Raw genomic sequence first — 21,310 nt, forward strand, 5'->3', positions numbered from 1 at the left:
TAACAACTAAGATGTCAACTCATTTTATTGAACAACAACACTGTGTGAATGAGCTACACTGGACAATAATTGAACAATTGCCCTCAGAGACAGGTCTCCTGGAAAAAGAACAACGGTGGGTGTTCCGGTTGGGAACGGATACCACTGGGCTGAACGATTCCATTCCATGGAACCTTCTCAGATAAACACTTGATCTGACTACCCATCATAATGTGGTTGGTGTTCACATGTGGTTACATACAACAAATGTCTTTTTGTTGGGTTCATATGGATTGTGGTGTGAGTGTGGATAGATATCACCGAGTTGTAATTGGTGAGGTACCCCTTAGGGATTAAGTTCCAGGGGATTCCCCTATTCACAACCATTTTTCCTCATTGAACCGGCGTGTGTTAAATCCATACGTAATAGCAGTCCATTTAACTACATATTCAAATACATCTCTGTAAGATACTAGATTCACCTTGGCTTGACCTGTTCGGCCAGCAAGTTGCCCTAATGCCTCGCCTTATTGTCACCAGAGCACTTTATCCATAGCGCCATTTATCTGCAGGCGTTTTAACGCATTACCGAGTGCTCCGCGTCTATGCGTAGTGTCTCCGCTGACGCATGCGCACCAGCCATGCCTGCCGCACAGGCGTCTTTCCATAGCGGTAGTGCGCATGCGCGACAAAGTAGCGGAGGGAGCTAGCGCAACACCGGATGCCCGGAGATTCCCTCTCCGTATTTGGGCATTCACCGGGTTGCATTATTCAATTAACCTCCGCGAATTACCAACAGGCACAACATATATAAGGGCCTCGATCCCTTTGCAGCTCACTTCATCCGAGCCGCGTTGAGGGAAGGCAGGCGATTAGCTGTTGCAGTAACCGTGAGTTATAGACCACAGACAGAAGTCGTTTTACACTGTACTTGTGTCGTTATGAAAACATAGTTCTCCTACTGAACCCTTGACATTGATTTTGTAGGTTTTCTGATTAAGAAAGGAAGGATTCCCCTATACGCTAAAGGCTCATGAAGTCCAGTATTTGGGAACTCTAAGTAAGATTTGCATTCCTTTCTGTTGTGCTCTCTTGACACCTGAGCACAGAGTAATGTTGGTGTTGCGTGTATATATGTTTGTAGTGTCCTTTTTCTTTTTCTTTTTCTTTCCAGGTACCAATTATTTTTTTTGGGGTCTTACCTGATGTTTTTTCAGAGAAGGAATATTCTTCTCCTTAAATCCTGTGATAGTTAGACTTGTATGTTTATCTATGATTTTGTCTCCACAGGTTCTGACGCCAATTGGGCGCAACGACACTCACTAACATTTAACATTGTGAGGAACATTACACATTGTGGTAATATTTTTTATTTTCACTTTTACATCTTACATGTGAGTAAGGGGGGTTAGTGCATTAACCCTTGTCCTGAAGAAGGGGGCTTTGACCTCCGAAACATGTTGACTTTTAATACAGTGGTTTGATACCCTTACACGTATCTTTCATAACCACGCCCTGCACTTTCATTTTAACAATACCAGCCGGGGATTTAATAAAGTTTTTTTCTCCCACGTGCCAGGTATTTTTTAACTACTCACCTTTTTTCACCTCACCTCACTCACTCTTTTGTAAAACACACACCCCCACACTTAGTTCACGTCAAGTGCTCCTGCGTATTCGCGAGTCGTAGCACGCCGCATTCCGTAGAGGGGTGCGAAGGCCCCGATGATGAAGCATGACACCAAGGGGCCTGTTGGTGTGTGAGGGGCATTTAAACAACATTGTGTGTTCCCCATCACTCTAGAGATCACTATCACCCTGAGTGGATTCCACTTTGTTTATTCGCATGACTCGGGAGACTGAATCCACTGACAATCTCTCTCTCTCCCCCCTCTTGTTAAAATTTGTTTACATTCACTTTCACTCAATCCATGAGATCATCAATGTTTGTGGCAGACTTCAGCAATTTAGACATCCACCCATTGGCATTTCTTCCCCTCATGAGGACAAATGGAGCAACCTTGGTGATAGAGTGTGCTGTAGTTCTGTAAAACCACATCTAATCATCAAAGGGACGTCTAACATCATGATGGCCCATCTTGGCCCACTTCACTTTGTCCCCAACTACTCGGTCCATCCTCTCCACAATCCCATTCGTCTGGGGATGGTATAATGAGCTCTTAAGATGTTTGACACAGTATGCATAACCTTAGAGACTTTATTAAGATTCCACCAGTACCCTCCTTCAATTTGCACAGCATTACCATAAACCTTTACAACATGCTGCGGTTTACCAATGAAAGAGTGATGCATTTGCAGTTCCTCCGATAAGTCCCTTAAAGCATCCACACCTCCCTTAAATCCCATTGAGTGGTATTAGTTTTTTTTGTTTTATTCAGGAACAAGGGGAGGTATGTAGTATTGTGTACATGGTTTCTGCTTGCATCAGAATGCTGGTGTTGCTAGGTAGCTTCTGTTGCCTAGCCACATCGAATGTACTTACACTGTTGGTCCTAACTGCTGAGCCCGGTGGAGCTGTTCCCTCTGCTCCACGACCGTGTAATTCAATAAACCTCATGTGAATCTGTCTCGCCTCCGCCTCAATTACTACAATGTCTATACAGGAAGTCATTATTTCCACCTCAAGAGTCACCCAGTCAACAATGTATTTTGTTTTGTTGGTTATTCCTTGAGCGTCAGGTGAACATACTCTTTGGAAAACTAAGCCAAATGTGTTCTGGCAACGCTATGGACCTGCTCCTTTGAGATGTTGAGTCCTCTATCTTGGATGTTTTTCTTGTTCTTTTTGTTTGTTTCTCAGTAAACCTCTATTGCTCTTGTAAAGGTGATTTTTAAGGATTGAACCCTCAGATTTACAGTATTTTTAACATATACTTCGAACTGCTGCGGGGCTTATTAACTTCAAAAACATTGTTATGAGTCCATATCAGAGCGCCAAAGTTTTCCAGAGCGATGAGTCAGCAGACCTTATAGTCCATGTGGTTCTTCACGTTCTAGTACCAGTAATCCTGAGTTTATATTTAAATTAATAGGACTACAGGCATCAGAAAAAAATACAAAGCAAATCCTACTCTGGATGAGATGCTAATACACGAACGCTGGCTTCTTGAAATTCTGCCAACATACAGATGATCCCTAGATTTCTCTTGTGTCCACATTCTAATCTTCCAACATTTTCTGTGCACCTGAGAGTATTGGATTGCTCAATTGTCAATCAAACTAAACCCCTAAAAAAGTACATTTCGCTTGCTTCACTCTAGGTAATCATGTCCCAAACTGCATTCTACCAGTGACAGTTGCTGTGTAAAAAATAACGAAACTCCTCTTGTCTATTGGAAGCTTTTTTAACTGTGGCCCACTTACATGTTTTACCCCATGCTAATAGAGACAGAGCTGTCCTGGCTGAAATCAGAAAGCTCCACATAAGTTTCAGTCAAAGCTATGCTCCTTTCTGCATCCTGTCTTGTTCTTGAAATTCACTGATATGGACAGAAGAAGTCTATTATCATCAGCTTCAACAAGTTTCCTCTGAAGGACTTGAGTGCCTTTAAAACTGGTCTTAATAATCAGCAATCCACGCTCCCAGGTACAAATATAAATCCTAATTATGCTACTTGAAATATTTATCCTTCCCTCGTAGTCTGTGACAAGCCTCTTTTTACCCATAGTGACACTCACCTTTCCTTCAAAGCTCACACTGCCAAAAACAGTATTATTCCAGCTCAGTACCTCCAAGAATTGGAAGCATATGTACAGAAAACCAGCTTCATAGCTACAACACAAGATGAGCAACATATGCACACCTAGGTGGGCTAACACCCCTTTCTTCCCCTATACCTTTGAAGTTGCCAATCTTTCTGTAAGGTGCTGATATTGTTAGATTAAACTTATTGGTGTTATAATGAAAGATACGGGTACAGACATAGTGAAAAGTTTTGTTGCTGTTGCTGTTGCTTTAAAAAGAGTTCGATCTTGAGGAAAACTGGTGGGGTTGATCTGGGAGAAATACGGATCCAAAAACAGCTTTGAATGCGACCAGAACATCTAATGGGATATCTAATTATACTTTTCGTCCAATACGTTTTTTAAAAATAGAGGATTTTTTTGCAATTAGTACTGTTGTTTTATATAGCGGAAATATGTTCACACCTAGTAAAAGGTAGAAACATGGGGAAAACATTTAAAATATTTTACAAATCAGACACAGAAATGTAATAGAATAAAAATAAATGACTGAAAAAAACCCAATATTAAGATATATAATCACTGTTCGCTATGCAGAAAGCAACGTAAATAAATAATTAATTGATTAACATCAGTCAATCAATCAGGGGGTTTATAAAGCGCTCTACTCACCCGTGAGTTTCTCAAGGTGGTGAGCGGGGGGGGGTCCGGGCAGGTCCGTGGTCATCCGAAGACCCTGGTCTTGAGGTCCTTTCTGAATAGGTGCAGTTTCAGGCTACGTCTGATGCTGTGGGGGAGTTTGTTCCAGGTCTTGGACCCGATGCAAGAGAAGGATCTGCCACCCGTTTTGGCCTGGTGGATGCAGGGGACCGTGGCTAGTGGTAGGTCGGCGGACTGGAGGTTTCTCTTGGGGTCGTGGAAGGAGAGTCTTTCGTTGAGGTATTGGGGTCCGGTGTTATGGAGGGCTTTGTAGGCCTGTGTGAGCAGTTTGAAGGTTATTCTTTTTTTTGACGGGGAGCCAGTGGAGGTCGCGAAGGTGCTGGGTGATGTGGTCATGTTGTGGGATGCTGAGGACAAGTCTGGCTGCGTCATTCTGGACGGTCTGGAGTTTGCGATGGAGTGTTTTGTTGATTCCAGTGTGGAGCATGTTTCCGTAGCCCAGTCTGCTGGTGATGAGTGCATGGGTGACAGTCTTTCAGGAGTCAGGGGGATCCATTTGAAGGTCTTGCGGAGTATGCCGAGGGTGTTGAAGCATGTGGAGGACATGATGTTGATCTGGAGGTTCATGGTGAAATAGGAGTCAAGTAGGATGCTGCAGTTGTGGGTGTGGTTAATAGGGGTGGGTGGGCCACCAGGTGTTGTCCCATAGGGTGGGGTTGGACCTGAGGATGAGGGCTTCCGTTTTCTCAGAGTTGAGCTTCAGGTAGCTGCTTTTCTTTGAGTTGAACTTCAGGCAGCTGCTGCTCATCCAGGAAGCGACGTCCTTCATTCCTCCTTGGAAACTGTGCCTGGTGATCTCGGGTTCCTTGGTGAAGGAGAGGATGAGCTGGGTGTCATCTGCGTAACATACTATGTTGAGTCCGTGTTTTCTGATGATGGTTGGGAAGGGGGTCATGTAAATGTTAAAGAGCGTGGGGCTCAGGGAGGATCCTTGGTGAACTCCACATCTGATCTCCATGGGTTCGGAGAGGAAGGGCAGGAGTCTTATTGTTTGTGTTCTGCCTGTGAGGAAAGATCGAATCCAGTCTTAGGCGGTTCCCTGGATACTGGCGTCACGGAGTCTGGTGGCTAGTGTGCAGTGGTAGACGGTGTTGAAGGCTGCTGAGAGGTCTAGTAGGATGAGAATTGCAGAGTGGCCTTGATCGGGGAGGGTTCAGATGTCGTCAGTGGAGGCTATGAGGGCGGTCTCGGTGTTGTGGTTGCTGCAAAATCTGGATAGAGAGGAGTTGAGGATGTTGTTGGTTTCTATGAAGTGCGTTAGCTGGGTGTTGACAACTTTCTCAATGACTTTGGTGACCAAGGGGGGAAGATAGATGGGCCTGCAGTTCTTGAGGTCAGTCTGGTCTGCGGAGGGCTTCTTGAGGAGGGGGTTGACTTCGGTGCATTTCAAGTCATCGGGGAATGTGGCTGTTTCAAGGACGCAGTTGATTGTCTGTCATAGTTCGGGTGCGATGGTGGCCCTGTGGAAGAATTGTGGCAAGGAGAGGTCAGTGGGTGCTCTGGAGTGGATGCTTTTCATAGTCTTTGCGGTGTCTTCTGTGGTGACAGGGGTCCTGGTGAGAAGAGTCAGCTGGGTGGCGTCAGTGGTGGAGGGTGTAGGGTCGGTGCAGTGGTCTTGGTCATTGAAGATGTTGTACAGCACCCTGATTTTGTTGTGGAAGGAGGAGCTGAGTTTGTTGCAGAGGTCTTGGGAGGGAGGGACGCCAGTAGTTCCGCTGTGGGGTCTAGCGAATTCTTGTATGATGGCGAAGAGTTCCTTGGAGTTTTTGGAGTTGAAGCGGAGTCTGTCCTGAATGAAGTTTCTCTTAGTAGATTTGATGAGTTGGTGGTGTGCCGTGGTGGCGGCCTTGTTGGCAGAGCGTGCTTACAGGGTTTTGCTTTTTCCAGTCGTCAGCACGAGCGCTTGGATTCTCAGAGGTCTGTGGTGAACCAGATGGCTTTCGCTTTGTGTCTTCGGGTGGAGTTTTGGAGGGGGGAAGAGAGTGTTGGCTCAGTTGGCTATCTATTGGTGAAGGTTGTTTGTTGCTGTGTTGGTGTCTGGGGGGTAAGGGAGGAGTGAAGCTGAGGGTGGAGGTGAGGTGTTCTTCAGTGATTTTACTCCAGTTTCTGTATCGGAGACATAATGTGAGCTTGTGTGCAGTGGGTTTCAAGAAGGAGAAATGGACGCAGTGGTGGTCCGTCCAGAGAGGTTGCGTGGTGTGACCGAAGCGAATGTTGTTTCCTCTGGTGAAGATGGGGTCAAGAGTATGTCCTGCCATGTGGGTGGGGGTGGAGATGAGTTGCTTCAGCCCAATGTTGGCAAGATACTCTAGGAGGGGGGTGGTGTTGGTGTCGCTGAGGTTTTCTAGGTGGAACTTCAGGTCTCCAAGCAGTATGTAGTCTGTGGAGGCAAGGGCGTGTGGAGCGATGTTGTCAGCGATGGCATTGGTAAACGGGTAGGGAGGTCCGGGCAGATAGGGGAGTGTTCTGCGGAGCGTCCTTCTTGGGTTGGGCTGAATGCTGAAGTAGATGTGTTCCATGGGGGGCGAGGCGTAGCCCGAGTTGGAGGTTGCCAGTCAGAGGGAGCTTTTGTGAACAATGACAAGGTCTTCTCCTGAGCGGTTGGGGCGGACTTTCCTTAGGATCTTGTATCCCTCGGGGATGGTGGTGGCGATGTCCGGTGCGGAGCTGGCGTTGGTCCAGTTCTCTGTGAGGAAGGCGACGTCGGGCAATTGAGTGTTGAGGAGGTCCCAAACTTCTACTGAGTGTTTATGCACATTGAGGAGGATACAGCTTAGGGGTTTGTGTATGCTGATGTCCAGTGGGTTGGGAGTGGATGTCTGGGTCAGGAGGTGGGGGAAGGTGCAGCGGCAGTGTCGGCAGGAAAACAGGCCTTGGGAGTTGCTCGGCGGCAAGAGCTGGCAGTTGTTGTTGCGTTCATGTTTGAGAGTGTGGACACAAGCGGAACGCATCGCCCCACCATCCCGCGAATAGAAGATATATATATATATATATATATATATATATATATATTACCTACTGGCGGTCGCCAGTAGGTATATATAGTTAGGATTTTTTCTCTATGGGATTTTTGAAAATTCTATGTCTAATAACTTTGGCGTTTGTGGACGGAATTGGCTGAAATTTTCAGGAAATGGCACATTTTGTTTCTGAGTAGCCCTTGAAAATTTGGGGGGGTTCGTCAAGGGGGGGCCGAGAAAAAAGGGGGGTCCCAAAACGTGTTTTTAACATTGAGTTTTCCATAGGGCGGTTGGCCTCACTTTTAGCCCGAACGGCTGAATGGATTTGCACGAAACTTGGCAAAATTGTAGGGACTGGTAGCCCGATGTGCCTTTGCTAGGTCTCAATATATGTGCTTCAGTGGATTTTGAGAAATTAACGTTCAAAAAAAGATATATATCTGTAACAGCGGACCGGGCAGCGCTCCGGTTCGCGGACTTTTCGCGGTACGGAGCTTTGTGAAGCGAAGCTGATTGGTTCTCCGGCGTCTGTGAACATTCCAAACAGTCCGTAGCGGCCGCCATCTTGTCTCTCGGTAGGATCGAGAGACAAGAGGAGGCCAAAGCGAAGGGGCAAATGACCATAAGGGGGCATAGTAGATCCTCGCTGACCCCCTAGGTTTGATGTGGAGGTTTTAAAAGGGCCCCGCGGGGCAAAAAAAATAAATAATAATAATAATCGAACGGCTGAATGGATTTGCACGAAACTTGGTAAAATATTAGGGACTGGTAGCCCGATGTGCCTTTGCTAGGTCTCAATATATGTGCTCCAGTGGATTTTGAGAAATTAACGTTCTAAAAAAGATATATATCTGTAACAGCGCTCCGCTTCGCGTAACGGAGGTTTGCGAAGCTGATTGGTTCTCCGGCGTCTGTAAACATTGCAAACAGTCCGTAGCGGCCGCCATCTTGTCTCTCGGTAGGATCGAGAGACAAGAGGAGGCCAAAGCGAAGGGGCAAATGACCATAAGGGGGCATAGTAGATCCTCCTTGACCTCTTAGGTTTGATGTGGAGGTTTTAAAAGGGCCCCGCGGGGCAAAAAAAATAATAATAATAATAATCGAACGGCTGAATGGATTTGCACGAAACTTGGCAAAATTGTAGGGACTGGTAGCTCGATGTGCCTTTGCTAGGTCTCAATATATGTGCTTCAGTGGATTTCGAGAAATTAACGTTCAAAAAGAAGATATATATCTGTAACAGCGCTCCGCTTCGCGGAGATAAAATTATATCTGTATTACCTAGCTGTTGCTAACACCAGTTAGCGACGGCTAGTAGGAGATAGCGACCATCTTGGGCCCCACTTTGCATGTGAGTGATATTTATCACTAATGACATGCAAAGTGGGCATGCCAAGATGTTAGCGACTGGAAACAGTCGCTAACATCGCTATCTCCTATTATCAACTTTTGGAAATATTCGCGATAAGCGCGAATATCTCCAAAAGCTAGCACCTGCCCTGAGCAGTTCTTAGCCATGTTATCCAATGGGAGGTGGATAACATGGCTAAGAGCATTAGCTCGGTAATGCATGAATATCGCTGAGTTTTCAGCGATATTAATGCATTGCGGTAGTTTTTTATCGTATTTGCGATAAACCTTGATAATAGCAAGGTTTATCTGCGATAATTTCTGACGATGCTTAGCGGTAAAAAAATCGTTGCTAAGCATCGTTAGGGATAAATATCGCTTAACTTTGGTAATATGCCCCAACGTCTGTTAACGTTCGATTCGAAGGAAATCAGGAAGTGTTGAAAAACATTGTCTGCGCCATCTTGCCTTTTTTCAAATGCCACACTTTTGTCATGCACGGCAGTCATTTTAGATGCCTTGACCAGACCCACTCTGTGCACGCTGTCGATCCTTAGCATGGCTCCCCACCCTCGCAAGCATCTCCCCCAGGCAGTGGTCACCCCCGCTCTCTGTCTTATGCATGGGTAATAAACCACCCCCCATCTGCGCTGCTCTTCCCTGAGAATCACACCCTGTGCCCGCCCGACACCTCCCTTTCGCCCTATTCACTTCCGCACCCTCTGACACTACTTTTCCTCTGTGTCCGATTGTCCAGGCCGGTCCTAGGGTATCAGCTAGCCCTGCAGATGTAGTTTATGGCCCCAGCTGTAAAGAATCACCCCTCTTCAAAGGAGTTATAGTAGATCAAGGCCCACACTCGATGAGATCCGTCACAGCAGACGCGTTCCTATTATCTGAAAACCATCCTGTATTGTGATTGGGGAGGGGACCGAGCCTGAAGCGGAAGATTCCAGGGATGACTCTTTGTACATCAAAGTTTTTACAATTATGTGTCACATTAAAAATATATAGCACTCCAACAAAGTAGTAAGATTATAAAACTTTAATAACTTATAAATATATACAAGAAAACAAAAACAGTAATAACATATAAACATTTTTAGGGAAAAACAACGAAGTAGCGGTCGGCTGTGCGAATAGTCCCAACGCAGCACAACGTCCAGATTTCTGGCGTGGGGCGTCGCGGGGGGTGGGTCATCAGTAGCAAACTGTTGTGCGAATAGTTCCAAGGCAGCAGAACGATGGCACCAAGGTGATGTCCAGTAAGTTGCCGCACTGGTTTTGGTATCCCACAATGCTGCTCCGAATAACAGCGTGGGGCGCCCCGGGGGAGGCGGCGTGAACGGGCCTCTCCAGGTGGAGTCTCGTCTGTTGTAGTGGGGCGCCCCTTTACCGTTTCAGTTGCCATTCCGTCCGCTTTTGGTCCACTGTGTCAAAAGCCGCAATTCAGCTGAGTTGCGCCCACTCTTGCGGTGCAGCGATAGGCGGCTGTCACAGGACTCTCAAAATGGCGGCAGGCTGTTTCCTTTTTGGGCCTGGTCCACTGAAATGGCCCTGGGACACCTTGGAAATCAGACGCTTGTCTGCTAGGTCTTGGACCCCATTCTAGAAAGCGTCCCCTCCGCCTTGAAGATTCTACAAAAGTCTTGGGGGCCCCCGACTCCTGCAGGTTTCCGGTGGGGAGCGGCTGCCATGATTGCTCGCGGAATGACCACGACGGAGCTACGAGATGGTGGTGCTCTCATGCTGACGCCAGCTTCAGTCTGAAACATCCAGAAACAAGGTGGGGCTTTCATCGTTTGGAAAAAAAAAAAAGTTTTCATCCAATGAAAAGTGTTGTTTTTAGGTCATATGATCAAGCCTTCCATCATTAGGAAACCAAAAGTAAAATGAACCAATGAAAAGTTTTATAAACAAGTCACATGACCTGTTATGCGGCATAGGGTATAAAATGCGGAGAAAATACGTTGGCACGTGAGGCGGCGTCAGTAGCGGACCGATGTGCGAATAGGCCGAAGGCAACACAACGCGCCAAGATCCGGATGGCACCGAGGTGGTGTCCAGCAAGTTGCAGCACTGGTGTGGCCATCCTACAATGCTGAAAGTCGGCGTGGGGCGCCCCGTTGGCCTGTGAGTTTGCGTCAGTAGCGGACCGATGTGCAAATAGGCCGAAGGCAGCACAACGCGCCAAGATCCGGATGGCACCGAGGTGGTGTCTAGTAAGTTGCCGCACTGGTGTGGCCATCCTACAATGTTGAAAGTCGGCATGGGGCGCCCCGTTGGCCTGTGAGATGGCGTCAGTAGCGGACCGATGTGCGAATGGGGCCAAAGGCAGCGCAACAATATTTTCTGACTAGAAGACACCACAAGGCGCTGAGATGCCAAGATTCGGATGGCACAGAGGTGGTGTCTAGCAAGTTGTGGCACTGGTGTGGCCATCCTACAATGGTAAAAGTCGGCGTGGGGCGCCCTGTTGGCCTGTGAGATGGTGTCAGTTGCGGACCGATGTGCGAATGGGGCCAAAGGCAGCGCAACAATATTTTCTGAATAGAAGACACCACAAGGCGCTGAGATGCCAAGATCCGGATGGCACCGAGGTGGTGTCTAGCAAGTTGTGGCACAGGTGTGGCCATCCTACAATGGTAAAAGTCGGCGTGGGGCGCCCTGTTGGCCTGTGAGATGGTGTCAGTAGCGGACCGATGTGCGAATGGGGCCAAAGGCAGCGCAACAATATTTTCTGTATGGAAGATACCACTAGGCGTTGAGATGCCAAGATCCGGATGGCACCGAGGTGATGTCTAGCAAGTTGCTGTACTGGTGTGGCCATCCTACAATGCTGAAACTCGGCGTGGGGCGCCCCGTTGGCCTGTGAGGTGGCGTCAGTAGCGGACCGATGTGTGAATAGGCCGGAACCAGCACAAGGCGCCAAGATCCGGATGTCACCGTGGTGGTTTCATAGTTGAGAGGCACTTCATCTGCAGTGGGGCGCCGAGATCCGGATGGCACCGAGGTGATGTCTAGCAAGTTGCTGTACTGGTGTGGTCATCCTACAATGCTGAAACTCGGCGTGGGGCGCCCCATTAGCCTGTGAGATGGCGTCAGTAGCGGACCGATGTGCGAATGGGGCCAAAGGCAGCGCAACAATATTTTTGGAATAGAAGACACCACAAGGCGCTGAGATTCGGTTAGCACCGAGGTGGTGTCTAGCAAGCTATGCAGCTGAGTTGCGTGCGCACTTGCGGCGAATAGGTCGAAGGCAGCACAACAATGTTTTCTGAATAGAAGACACCACAAGGCGCTGAGATTCGGTTACCACCGAGGTGATGTCTAGCAAGTTGCCGCACTGGTGTGGCCATCCTACAATACTGCTCCGAATAACGGCGTGGGGTGCCCGAAGGGGGGGGGAGGCGGCGTGAACGGGCCTTCCTAGGTGGAGGCTCGTCTGCTGTAGTGGGGCGCCCCTTTACCGTTTCAGTTGCCATTCAGCTGAGTTTCGGCTGCTCTTGATGCTACAGCGACAGGCGGCTGCAACAGGACTCTCAAAATGGCGGCCTGTTCTTTGGATTTGGGCCTGGTCCACTAAAATGGCCCTGGGACACCTTAGAACTCGGACGCTTGATTTTTTTTCCTTTCCTGTACATGCAAAAAAGGTAAATGCCCGGTACGTTACACGCTTCATCTGCCACAATGAACTCTCCAGAGGAACCGAAAAAAAATATAGTTATGGTAACTATACCATGCATCGTCATATGGAGAGGTGGCACCAATTAATTATAGTGCTGCATAAAAGAGAGATTTGGAGGAGAACCCCTGACCTGCTAGTACATTCATCAAAGAAGTGGCACTGACAGCATCAGAGGCAAGGGAAACGGTCCCAAATATTTAGAAGAACTTTGGAAAGATTAAAATGACATGTTTAGATTGTGGCAAATTAATTTCATGTGGACAGATGAGTGTTACTCTAATAAATACAGCATATGAACATCATCATAGTCGATGGTTGGTAGAGACATTTTGACTATATCCTGGACCTGCCCGTCCTCGCCCAAAATGGCGCCGGAATAAATGGGACTCGTAACTCCTTGTTGTGTACTGGTTGCAGAACCTTGAAATCACGAGATACGTATGCAGTTTTGAAGCACATGGCGGGCGGGGACGAGAATTGATTGAATATTTCGACATCCCTATTGATATTAAGTTCTGATGTGTTATTGATTACTGTACTATTGAAAGTTCGAATTAACGTCACCCATGGTACTTGCCCGCAAATGTATATCTAGATAATTTTATTGTAACTGGCCCTGTCGTATTTTAATTATAAAATGTACGTCCACCGATTCCGTAACTGTTAGACACCTTAGTTCTTGCAACCTAATGGCCCGCCCGTTACGTTCCTCTACAGTGTAAATGTCTACTCATCATATACGATTACAGTTTGCTCCGTGGCCGGCCCACGTGGTTATAGGCTCGTATTTGTATAATGAAATTTTCACAATAAAGGTTTTTAAAAGAAAACATGGTAGTAGTATATACATTGGTAAAGTTTTTAATAATAGTCACTGTTTTAGAATCATTAAAAGGCAAGTGAAATAAAGCAGACCAATTACATGAAGGGTAAAAGGTATAATACGAAGGAACGCAGTAAAGATAAATGGTCAAGGGCTGTTGTGTTTTCTACTCCTGCAACATAAAGTGATCGATAAGAATCTCATATTCAGGCGTATCGGCGACTAAGACAGCAGGTCGACCCTATTTTGCTCAACGGCTCCGTCATGGGACGAAGAAACGCTCTTTTTCTCGAAATAAGAATATATTTTACTTGCAGGACAGTTGTAAATTTTCCGGGAAAGTACATTAGCCTGGAACATTATAACATATATTTAAGAAAAAATAATGTTCGGAAGTAATAAAAAGCGTAATTTTTAGGTCATATGACCAAGCCTTTCATCATTAGAATAAGAAAAGTAAAATGAACCAATGAAAAGTTTTAACAAGTCACATGACTTGTTATGCTTACGTTACGCGCTGCGCGCCCCGGATGACTTCCGGATGCGCTAACGCGGCGCGTCATATGACGCATTACGCGACAACGCAGGTCCAGAATATAGTCAAAATGTCTCCACCAACCAGCGGTCGGAACACAACCCCTTTCAGCAGGCTAAATAGTTCTGTTAAATGACAACAGAAGGGACAGGCAACAAGAACCATCAGTCAAAGAGGGGAGGGCTAGTTCTTCTCTACCGGGTTACATTGGGGCGCTACCGGAACTGATCGAATTGGTAGTCTACAGTGTTTCTGGATGTTTCAGACTGAAGCTGGGTTTAGCATGAGAGCAGCACCATTTCGTAGCTCCGTCGTGGCCATTCCGCAACCAATCATGGCAGCCGCTCTTTATCGTTATTTTGGGCGGGGTGGGTGGCGGAGCCGAGCTGTTTTGCAGCCATCATTGTGTGGAGTTCAGTTCATCTCACTAGTTTTGTATTTGTCATGAGGGATTGTTCCTAATGTTTCTATTTTAGCGAGGTCAAAAAGAGATCCCATTAGTGGCCTACTGATTTTGCTCGATTCCTTTTCTTTTTTTTTTACACGATTTTTCGTTATCTGCAAAGACTAAACAGAGTATTGCGACTCTGTGTTTGTTTGTAAATAGAGAATGAACCAAAGAGAACCAATTCTAAAACAGTAAATACTTGGATAACAATCAATCAAATGGAGAGAGAAGCAGGCACGACGTATTACAACGGGGGTAAAGGCCTGCGTTAACTACCTTTCACTATCTGCAAAGAGAGAGTACTCCTAATAGAAATGAGGAGGGGGGGGGCACCATTCAAAGCAGATCAGTGTGCATAAACACGAAAATGTTTTCACTTACCACGTACTTGACATTCGACAGCTTATGATATTTGCTATTAAAAAACCATTGAAATTCACTGAAAAAACCATAGGTTATAGACCATATATAGTTAGGAATTAGCATTTACAAAACCTTGAAAATTCACTGAAAAAACCATAGGTTATAGACCATATATAGTTAGGAATTAGCATTTAAAAAACCTTATTTTACTCACACAAAACCATTGAAATTCCATATATAGTTAGTTGCACTAACTATATATCGCGCACCCGCAATCCACTGCTGATGATGTCACATATTACATCATTCATGACATGGTCAGTGACATCACTGATGACATCACTGATGACATCTCAAATGACATCACTGATGACATCACTGATGACATCTCATTTGACATCAATGACCACATCACTGATGATATCCTTCATGTGACAATACAATGCATCTCCTCACATTTTAATATAACCTCTGTTTCACCCAGTGTTAAATACAGAGTATAATTTTTGAAACCATTGACACACCAATACTAGTTACTACATACGCACTCACTGATTCCTACGTCTACACACACATTCACTCATTCACCCATACAATCATTCATACATACAATCACTCATGTTTACAACACTATCATATGCACTCATACACCTATACAGACACTCACACTCTGCCACTCATCCATGGAGTTACTCACACACCTAGTCAGTCCTGTAAAGAATCAATCACACTTCCATTTTCTTGTCTATACAGTTAAACATAGAGCACCTTACATTTTCAAACATATACTAACACATACGTACTTTCTTATACAATCATTGATACAAGTACACATTGATCTGCACAGAGTCACACACCTCCCAGCCAGCCACACACACACTCAGTCTCCCATACAAATACTTGGACAATCAATCAATAACCCATATAGTTAATCATATAGCTACTGATCAACACATGCAGCAGTTTACAGAACAACAGACATAATGATGCACAAATTAAGACAGTTTAGTCACTAACCCATGCACTCAGTGAGACACATTTAATCACTCACTCATACATTCAGTCATGCACCTACTAAATCCTTCGTCCAGACACTTATACATCTACTCATTCTTCAATATGTAAAACATATTTAAACTTTACAGAAACACACAGTCACTGGATGATGTCATCAGTGATGTCATCAGTGATGTCATTTGAGATGTCATCAGTGATGTCATCAGTAATGTCACTGACCATGTCATGAATGATGTAATATGTGACATCATCAGCAGTGGATTGCGGGTGCGCGATATATAGTTAGTGCAACTAACTATATATGGAATTTCAATGGTTTTGTGTGAGTAAAATAAGGTTTTTTAAATGCTAATTCCTAACTATATATGGTCTATAACCTATGGTTTTTTCAGTGAATATATATATATATAGATAGATATATATACATAGATATAGATATATATACATACATACATATACAGACAGACATTAGCCTCCAACAAAGTTTGGTATACCTTCTCCATGAAAATCATTGTATTTTTATCATCATGACATCGTGTTTCGTCATTATGACAATTCCCCAAAATGAGTTTTGTTGGGTTAATTACGTCAGGCAGTAAATTCTTCATTATGGAGTTGTATCATAATGGTGGAATACCAAGAGGTGCTGCATGTCAGGGCAACAGCATTCTGATTGTAGATAGAGCAATACTAGCCAGGCGTGTCCGGTACAGGTAAAAGCGGTGGGGTGGGAGCAATGAGGACAGGGTTAAGTTGACATACGACAGGATAGGGAAAATAAAGTAAATAAACAAATAAAACCACTTACCTTGTGCTCGCCGCAGCCCCCCACCGACCTACTACTCTTACCTGTACTGACCGTACCTGATACTAGTAACTTCAAATAAGGGTTTATGATGTCCCTTAGCCTATGCTAGATTTGCCTCTAACTTGTAATTCCGATTTTTTGTACATGTTGTTTTCACATGCATGTTTTATGCTATATTAGTTATCTCAATTCGTAATTGGATATGTGTATTTGATTAATATACCGATTTTTATGCTGGAGATAATTTACTGTGGTTTAGATTCTTGTGGTATTTCGGTTGCAGCTATTATGCACCTTTAGAATTATTTTTAATTGACTTTCTAAATATTTAAGGCCATGTTTCGAAAATGATGATTGATACTTCACAGCAGTCTTATTTGCTATACTGCCAAGTAAAGTTGTACTTACGAAAAATATCTATTTTTTCTGAACTAACAGATGGCACAACTCTCTGTAAAGCAGTCGCTTCTGGATCATCTACCATTAAGAAGACCACGTGGACATCCGGAATTCTACTGCTCCTGGCTGGGCATCTCTTTCTCTTTCTTGGTTGTACTTACTAGCTCTTCTACTGGACAGCTGGTGTATGGTCCTTCATTATCAACTTCTTAAAAGATGGGTGTCTAATGTTGATCAGTGTGAACCATTTCCATGGCAGATTTTCTGGATAGCCACAGAAAGATACATTACTTCTTCCTTCTCTCTTACTCTTCCTATTCCTTACATTTGAGGTATTTTGCCTTACATCAGACATACTTTCATCTACAAAACTCTGCTTATAGTCTTTCTTCTATTTCTTGTTAGATATTTCGCCCTCACTTCCCGTGGAAAAACCTATACAAGTAGTACTTCCTCTAATGCTTCTTCTTGTTCCTTTGGCTTAACCCAGTTAGAAGTTTAAAAAAACCAAATCATACGATTTAACAAATACCTCTCAGGGTATGTGGTTTATTTACTTTTCTGTCCTCTGTGGCAGTAATGCACAAGAAGGCAGGGCCTTGCTCATTTGGATTCTGGATACGTTATCCTTACACTCAGAAGCGTGGTAGGTGTTAGATGCCTGAATTAAGCGCCTCAGCTGTTTCAGGGTTCTGAAAGAAGAGATGTATTAGCGCCAGGTTACCCTTAGGGTGTCAGATGAGCTTTATAAGCAATTATAATAATAATGGAGGGAATTTAGGAGGCAGCTGCAAGACAGATAAGTGCTCTGCTGTATTGTATTGAGTTGGTATTACTGACTTTATTCTTAAACTGGATCATTATTCTTTGAGATTTAGAAAGCAAAAGACTACATCTGAGTGCTGAAAGAACCCTTCCTTGAGGTCTATCAAGATCCAGGTTGAGAATGCAAACTCCTTCCTCTTAGAGAAAAATGCACTGTTATTCAGGAGATTCATCTTTGCTCTTAGTCAAGGAGAATTACAGAGCAAGCTACCACCATCACTGCAGTTGTAAAAATAAGAGGCAGATGATTTTCTTCTCATAGGGCAATGCAAGAAGAAAATGAAGGGCAAGTTATTGTTGGAGAATATCAGAAGTAATGCTAGGGTACCTCCTGTGTCAGAACATAGGGATCACGATGCTGAACTCTTTAGCACATAAGAACAATTTAATATTTCACAGAAGCCACTTCACTGCTCTAAACTGCTATTCAGAGGAAATAGCATAATTAGATGGTATTAAAACTTCCAATATTTATCTCAAAACTATATCCTGTTTTGAATGACATTCCTTGACTTCCCACCTTCCTCGACCTTTTGAATGTTAAAGGAGGCGAATGACCTTGGCAAATACAGGGATGAGTATTACAGGAAGAAATGAAATACTTATATATGTTATTTCCAAGGAACTTCAACATTTTACCTATACAGAGAATATTAAAAAAAGCAAAATGGGAGTACAATTGGGGAATCTAAATCACATGTATGTTGGTCAAGAGGGACAAAGAACCTGACGAGGAGCACTCTTTAATACTAAGCTTGAGCGGGCAAAATAGTGTGCTAAATCTTGATCACCAAAAGATTTGCTATTGCCCCCAACAAAGAGAAGCAGACTTTTCATTAATTATTCATGCATGTAGAAGCTTTTCATTTACCAGAAATGCCTTAGATTTTCCAATCAGAATTTCAATGTGTTTGCACTTCTGTACAACTATTGGTTGGTGAAACTGATAAAATTATAAATTTAGTTTAAAAAGTTGGTACTGTTTGTTTTACATTTCTGAATAATAAATGAAATCTTTTTAAAAGTCAGGTTAATTTGGTCAAGCAACATTATGAATTATATAAGGGTAAAAAAAATTATTAAGCATTATAAGTAACTTTTTTAGTATTATCACAATGGCAAGATGACGTGTTTCTGATTTTTATATAACATGTGCATGCTTACTGAGTGTCACCAAATGAATATACATTATCATAAAGGAGAAACATTTTTAAAAGAAATACAGTTGTTATGGTATTCGCAAGCTATTCATAATGTTGTAAAAAAATAAACCAGTTTTTGGAAATCTGTATACATTATTTAAGAATGTCATGAAAACCATAGCCACTTTTTTGCTACCCTTTAATAGCTTTTATAATTTATGTTTTTAAGGCAGTATTTTCACCCAAGTCGATGCCTTCCCAACTTAAAAGATTGTTTCGGTTTTGTTCCATTCCTGGATACTATCTGAGCGAGACCTTTTGATAAATATTTCCACAAGACTTAAATTAGGAATTTAGCCCAAATGTACATTTCAAAACGTGAATCCAATGAAACTCTGGACTTCAGAACGACATCCTTCTAACATTAGGGATGGCTGGGGTAATACAAGGCTGAAAAGCAGAAGTGGTAAATTAAGTGAGGTAATCATTAGCTCCCCCATAGTACAGAATGGGAAATGTAATCAACACACTGTACAAGCTATAACGTGATAGTCTGTACCCTTACACCCGTCTGTTAAAGTCATTCGTTTGTTAATTCACTTGTTGATGAATACAGTTGTGTTGTGTTTTACAGTTTTTTCTGTTGCATTCCTCTTCTTAACTTGTATTTCTGAAAACTTTCAGAATATATGTTATTACCAAAGACTATGCATTATGCTAACACTTCTATTTCAGAAACCAGATTAGAGGTAGGGTCTCATACTTGTACAACTTTGTGAGTCTTATGTACATTGACAAGTCCTGCAGGAGACCTGCTTTCATAAAGGCATCATTTCATGCCTGAGGCCACTGTGGCTGTACATAAATGCAACCCCCATAATTTAAATTACTTTTTGTCTCAAATGTTTTGCAGTGTTGCAATACTTCTTTGCACTTATAGGTATTACAGTTTCAGAAATATATAATTTATATTTTCACAGATTTATTTACATATCAATTAAACAAGCTTGTTTGTGCTTTACACTAGCTCAACCGGAACAGTTGGTGAAACCTGGAACATGCCGATGTATGCAATTTAAAGCATGATCATATTATTAACATAGCAATATATTGAAGCATACAACTTGAAGCTCAATCATTTATAAAAAGTGATATATAGATGTTTTCAGATTGAAGATAATTCAGCTGAATGCATATGATTTAGCATAGTCTGGTTACACATACCTGTGACTGTGATTAAGGTGAAAAATTACCTCATCTTGGACCATCTCTCCTAATCTGCCCGGGTGGTACCATTTTCCACCAAATTCCTATTTTCCACCATATCACATATTGTAAGAGTATGCTAATTGACCCCATTTCTTTTTTATTGTATTATGTGCTCTTTATCATTAGAAAAAATCAATACTCCTATTTTGTGTATGCCTAGAAACAGTGAACTTTGATGTATACTTCCACTGCGCATTATGTACATAATTGCTTACCTAGTGAATGTGAGAAGCTAAGAGAAATTAAAATGTTTTTCAGCACATCAATAAAGAATGGATCGCTTGATCATCAGCTTGAGTAATTCTTCTGTAAAGCCCTTTAAGTTATTTATTACATTAGTGCATAATTTCTGGATGTTATGAGAGTGCTAAGACATATGCAGGACTTTTGCCATGACCACTCAACAGTGAGAACAGATGGATGTGTGTTTTGGATAGCTCATGCTTAATTTAAGTGATGTCAGATAGGTCAATTGGAGATAGTTATGTTGTACTCATTTAAATCTGACAGTAAAAGACACCATTTTCACCCACAATGTGCCTTATTCCATCCCTTTTCAGTTAGGAGATTGTCTATGCTTGGCTGCAACTTTCTTCGGCTGCAAACTCTGCTCCCTCCTTCTCTATTTAGTGTATTATATATGCAGGCTAAGCATTTTCTATTTAGAGCCAGTATCAACAATGTATCGATTATTTGTGTGGTCTTTGGGGCCTTCCGGAAGGTAGCCCAGATTTCTGTAGTAGTTTCTGCTATCCAAGCATATTGTAGGAATTGTCCTCTTCAAATATTGAAACACTTGTGCTTCAGAAAATGTAATAAACTTGGTATAAGCCGCTATGTGTTTCGCATCCACCCGCCCTCCATTGTTCCTCAGTCATGCAACGCACAATAAACTTGATTACAACTTACAACTTATTATCCTATCCTATATTCTGCACATCTGCCTATTAATATAAACATTTGGGATGGAACATTCCCGCCACATGAAGAGATCTAGCAGAGCAATGTTACATGTGTCTCTTTCAGCAGAGTTTTCTTCCTGTTGTTGCTTTCCTTGAACCAGTGGCAGCGTGTTAGTATAGGGTAGGCATGTAATACAGTTCCATGTCAGAGAGTTCCAACCAACCCTAACGCCAGTCTAATTTTCCAATGTCCTGTTTGACCCTACTTCTTTTATCTACCCATTAACAATTGACTTAGTTCCTTAAAGATGCACCATGGGATCAGTGACGTTGTCACCTGGTTAAATGAAAAAATAACATTAAAGAACACACTTTGG

General features: G+C 43.3%; 1 protein-coding gene across 1 annotated transcript in view; it reads left to right on the forward strand.

Annotated features, from left to right (window-relative positions):
• Positions 1 to 20,322, forward strand: part of LOC144829508 (putative defense protein 3) — a 95,909-nt gene extending 75,587 nt beyond the window's left edge. Inside the window, exons 5-6 of the mRNA XM_078688710.1 lie at positions 16,835 to 17,509; positions 17,568 to 20,322. Coding sequence (XP_078544836.1) covers positions 16,835 to 16,959 — 125 coding nt within the window. The 3' untranslated portion in view covers positions 16,960 to 17,509; positions 17,568 to 20,322. The remainder of the gene's footprint in view (positions 1 to 16,834; positions 17,510 to 17,567) is intronic.
• Positions 20,323 to 21,310: the final 988 nt, after the last annotated feature.

The sequence above is a fragment of the Lissotriton helveticus genome, chromosome 4_1 (assembly GCF_964261635.1).
Source record: "Lissotriton helveticus chromosome 4_1, aLisHel1.1, whole genome shotgun sequence".
NCBI classification, from domain to species: Eukaryota; Metazoa; Chordata; class Amphibia; order Caudata; family Salamandridae; genus Lissotriton; species Lissotriton helveticus.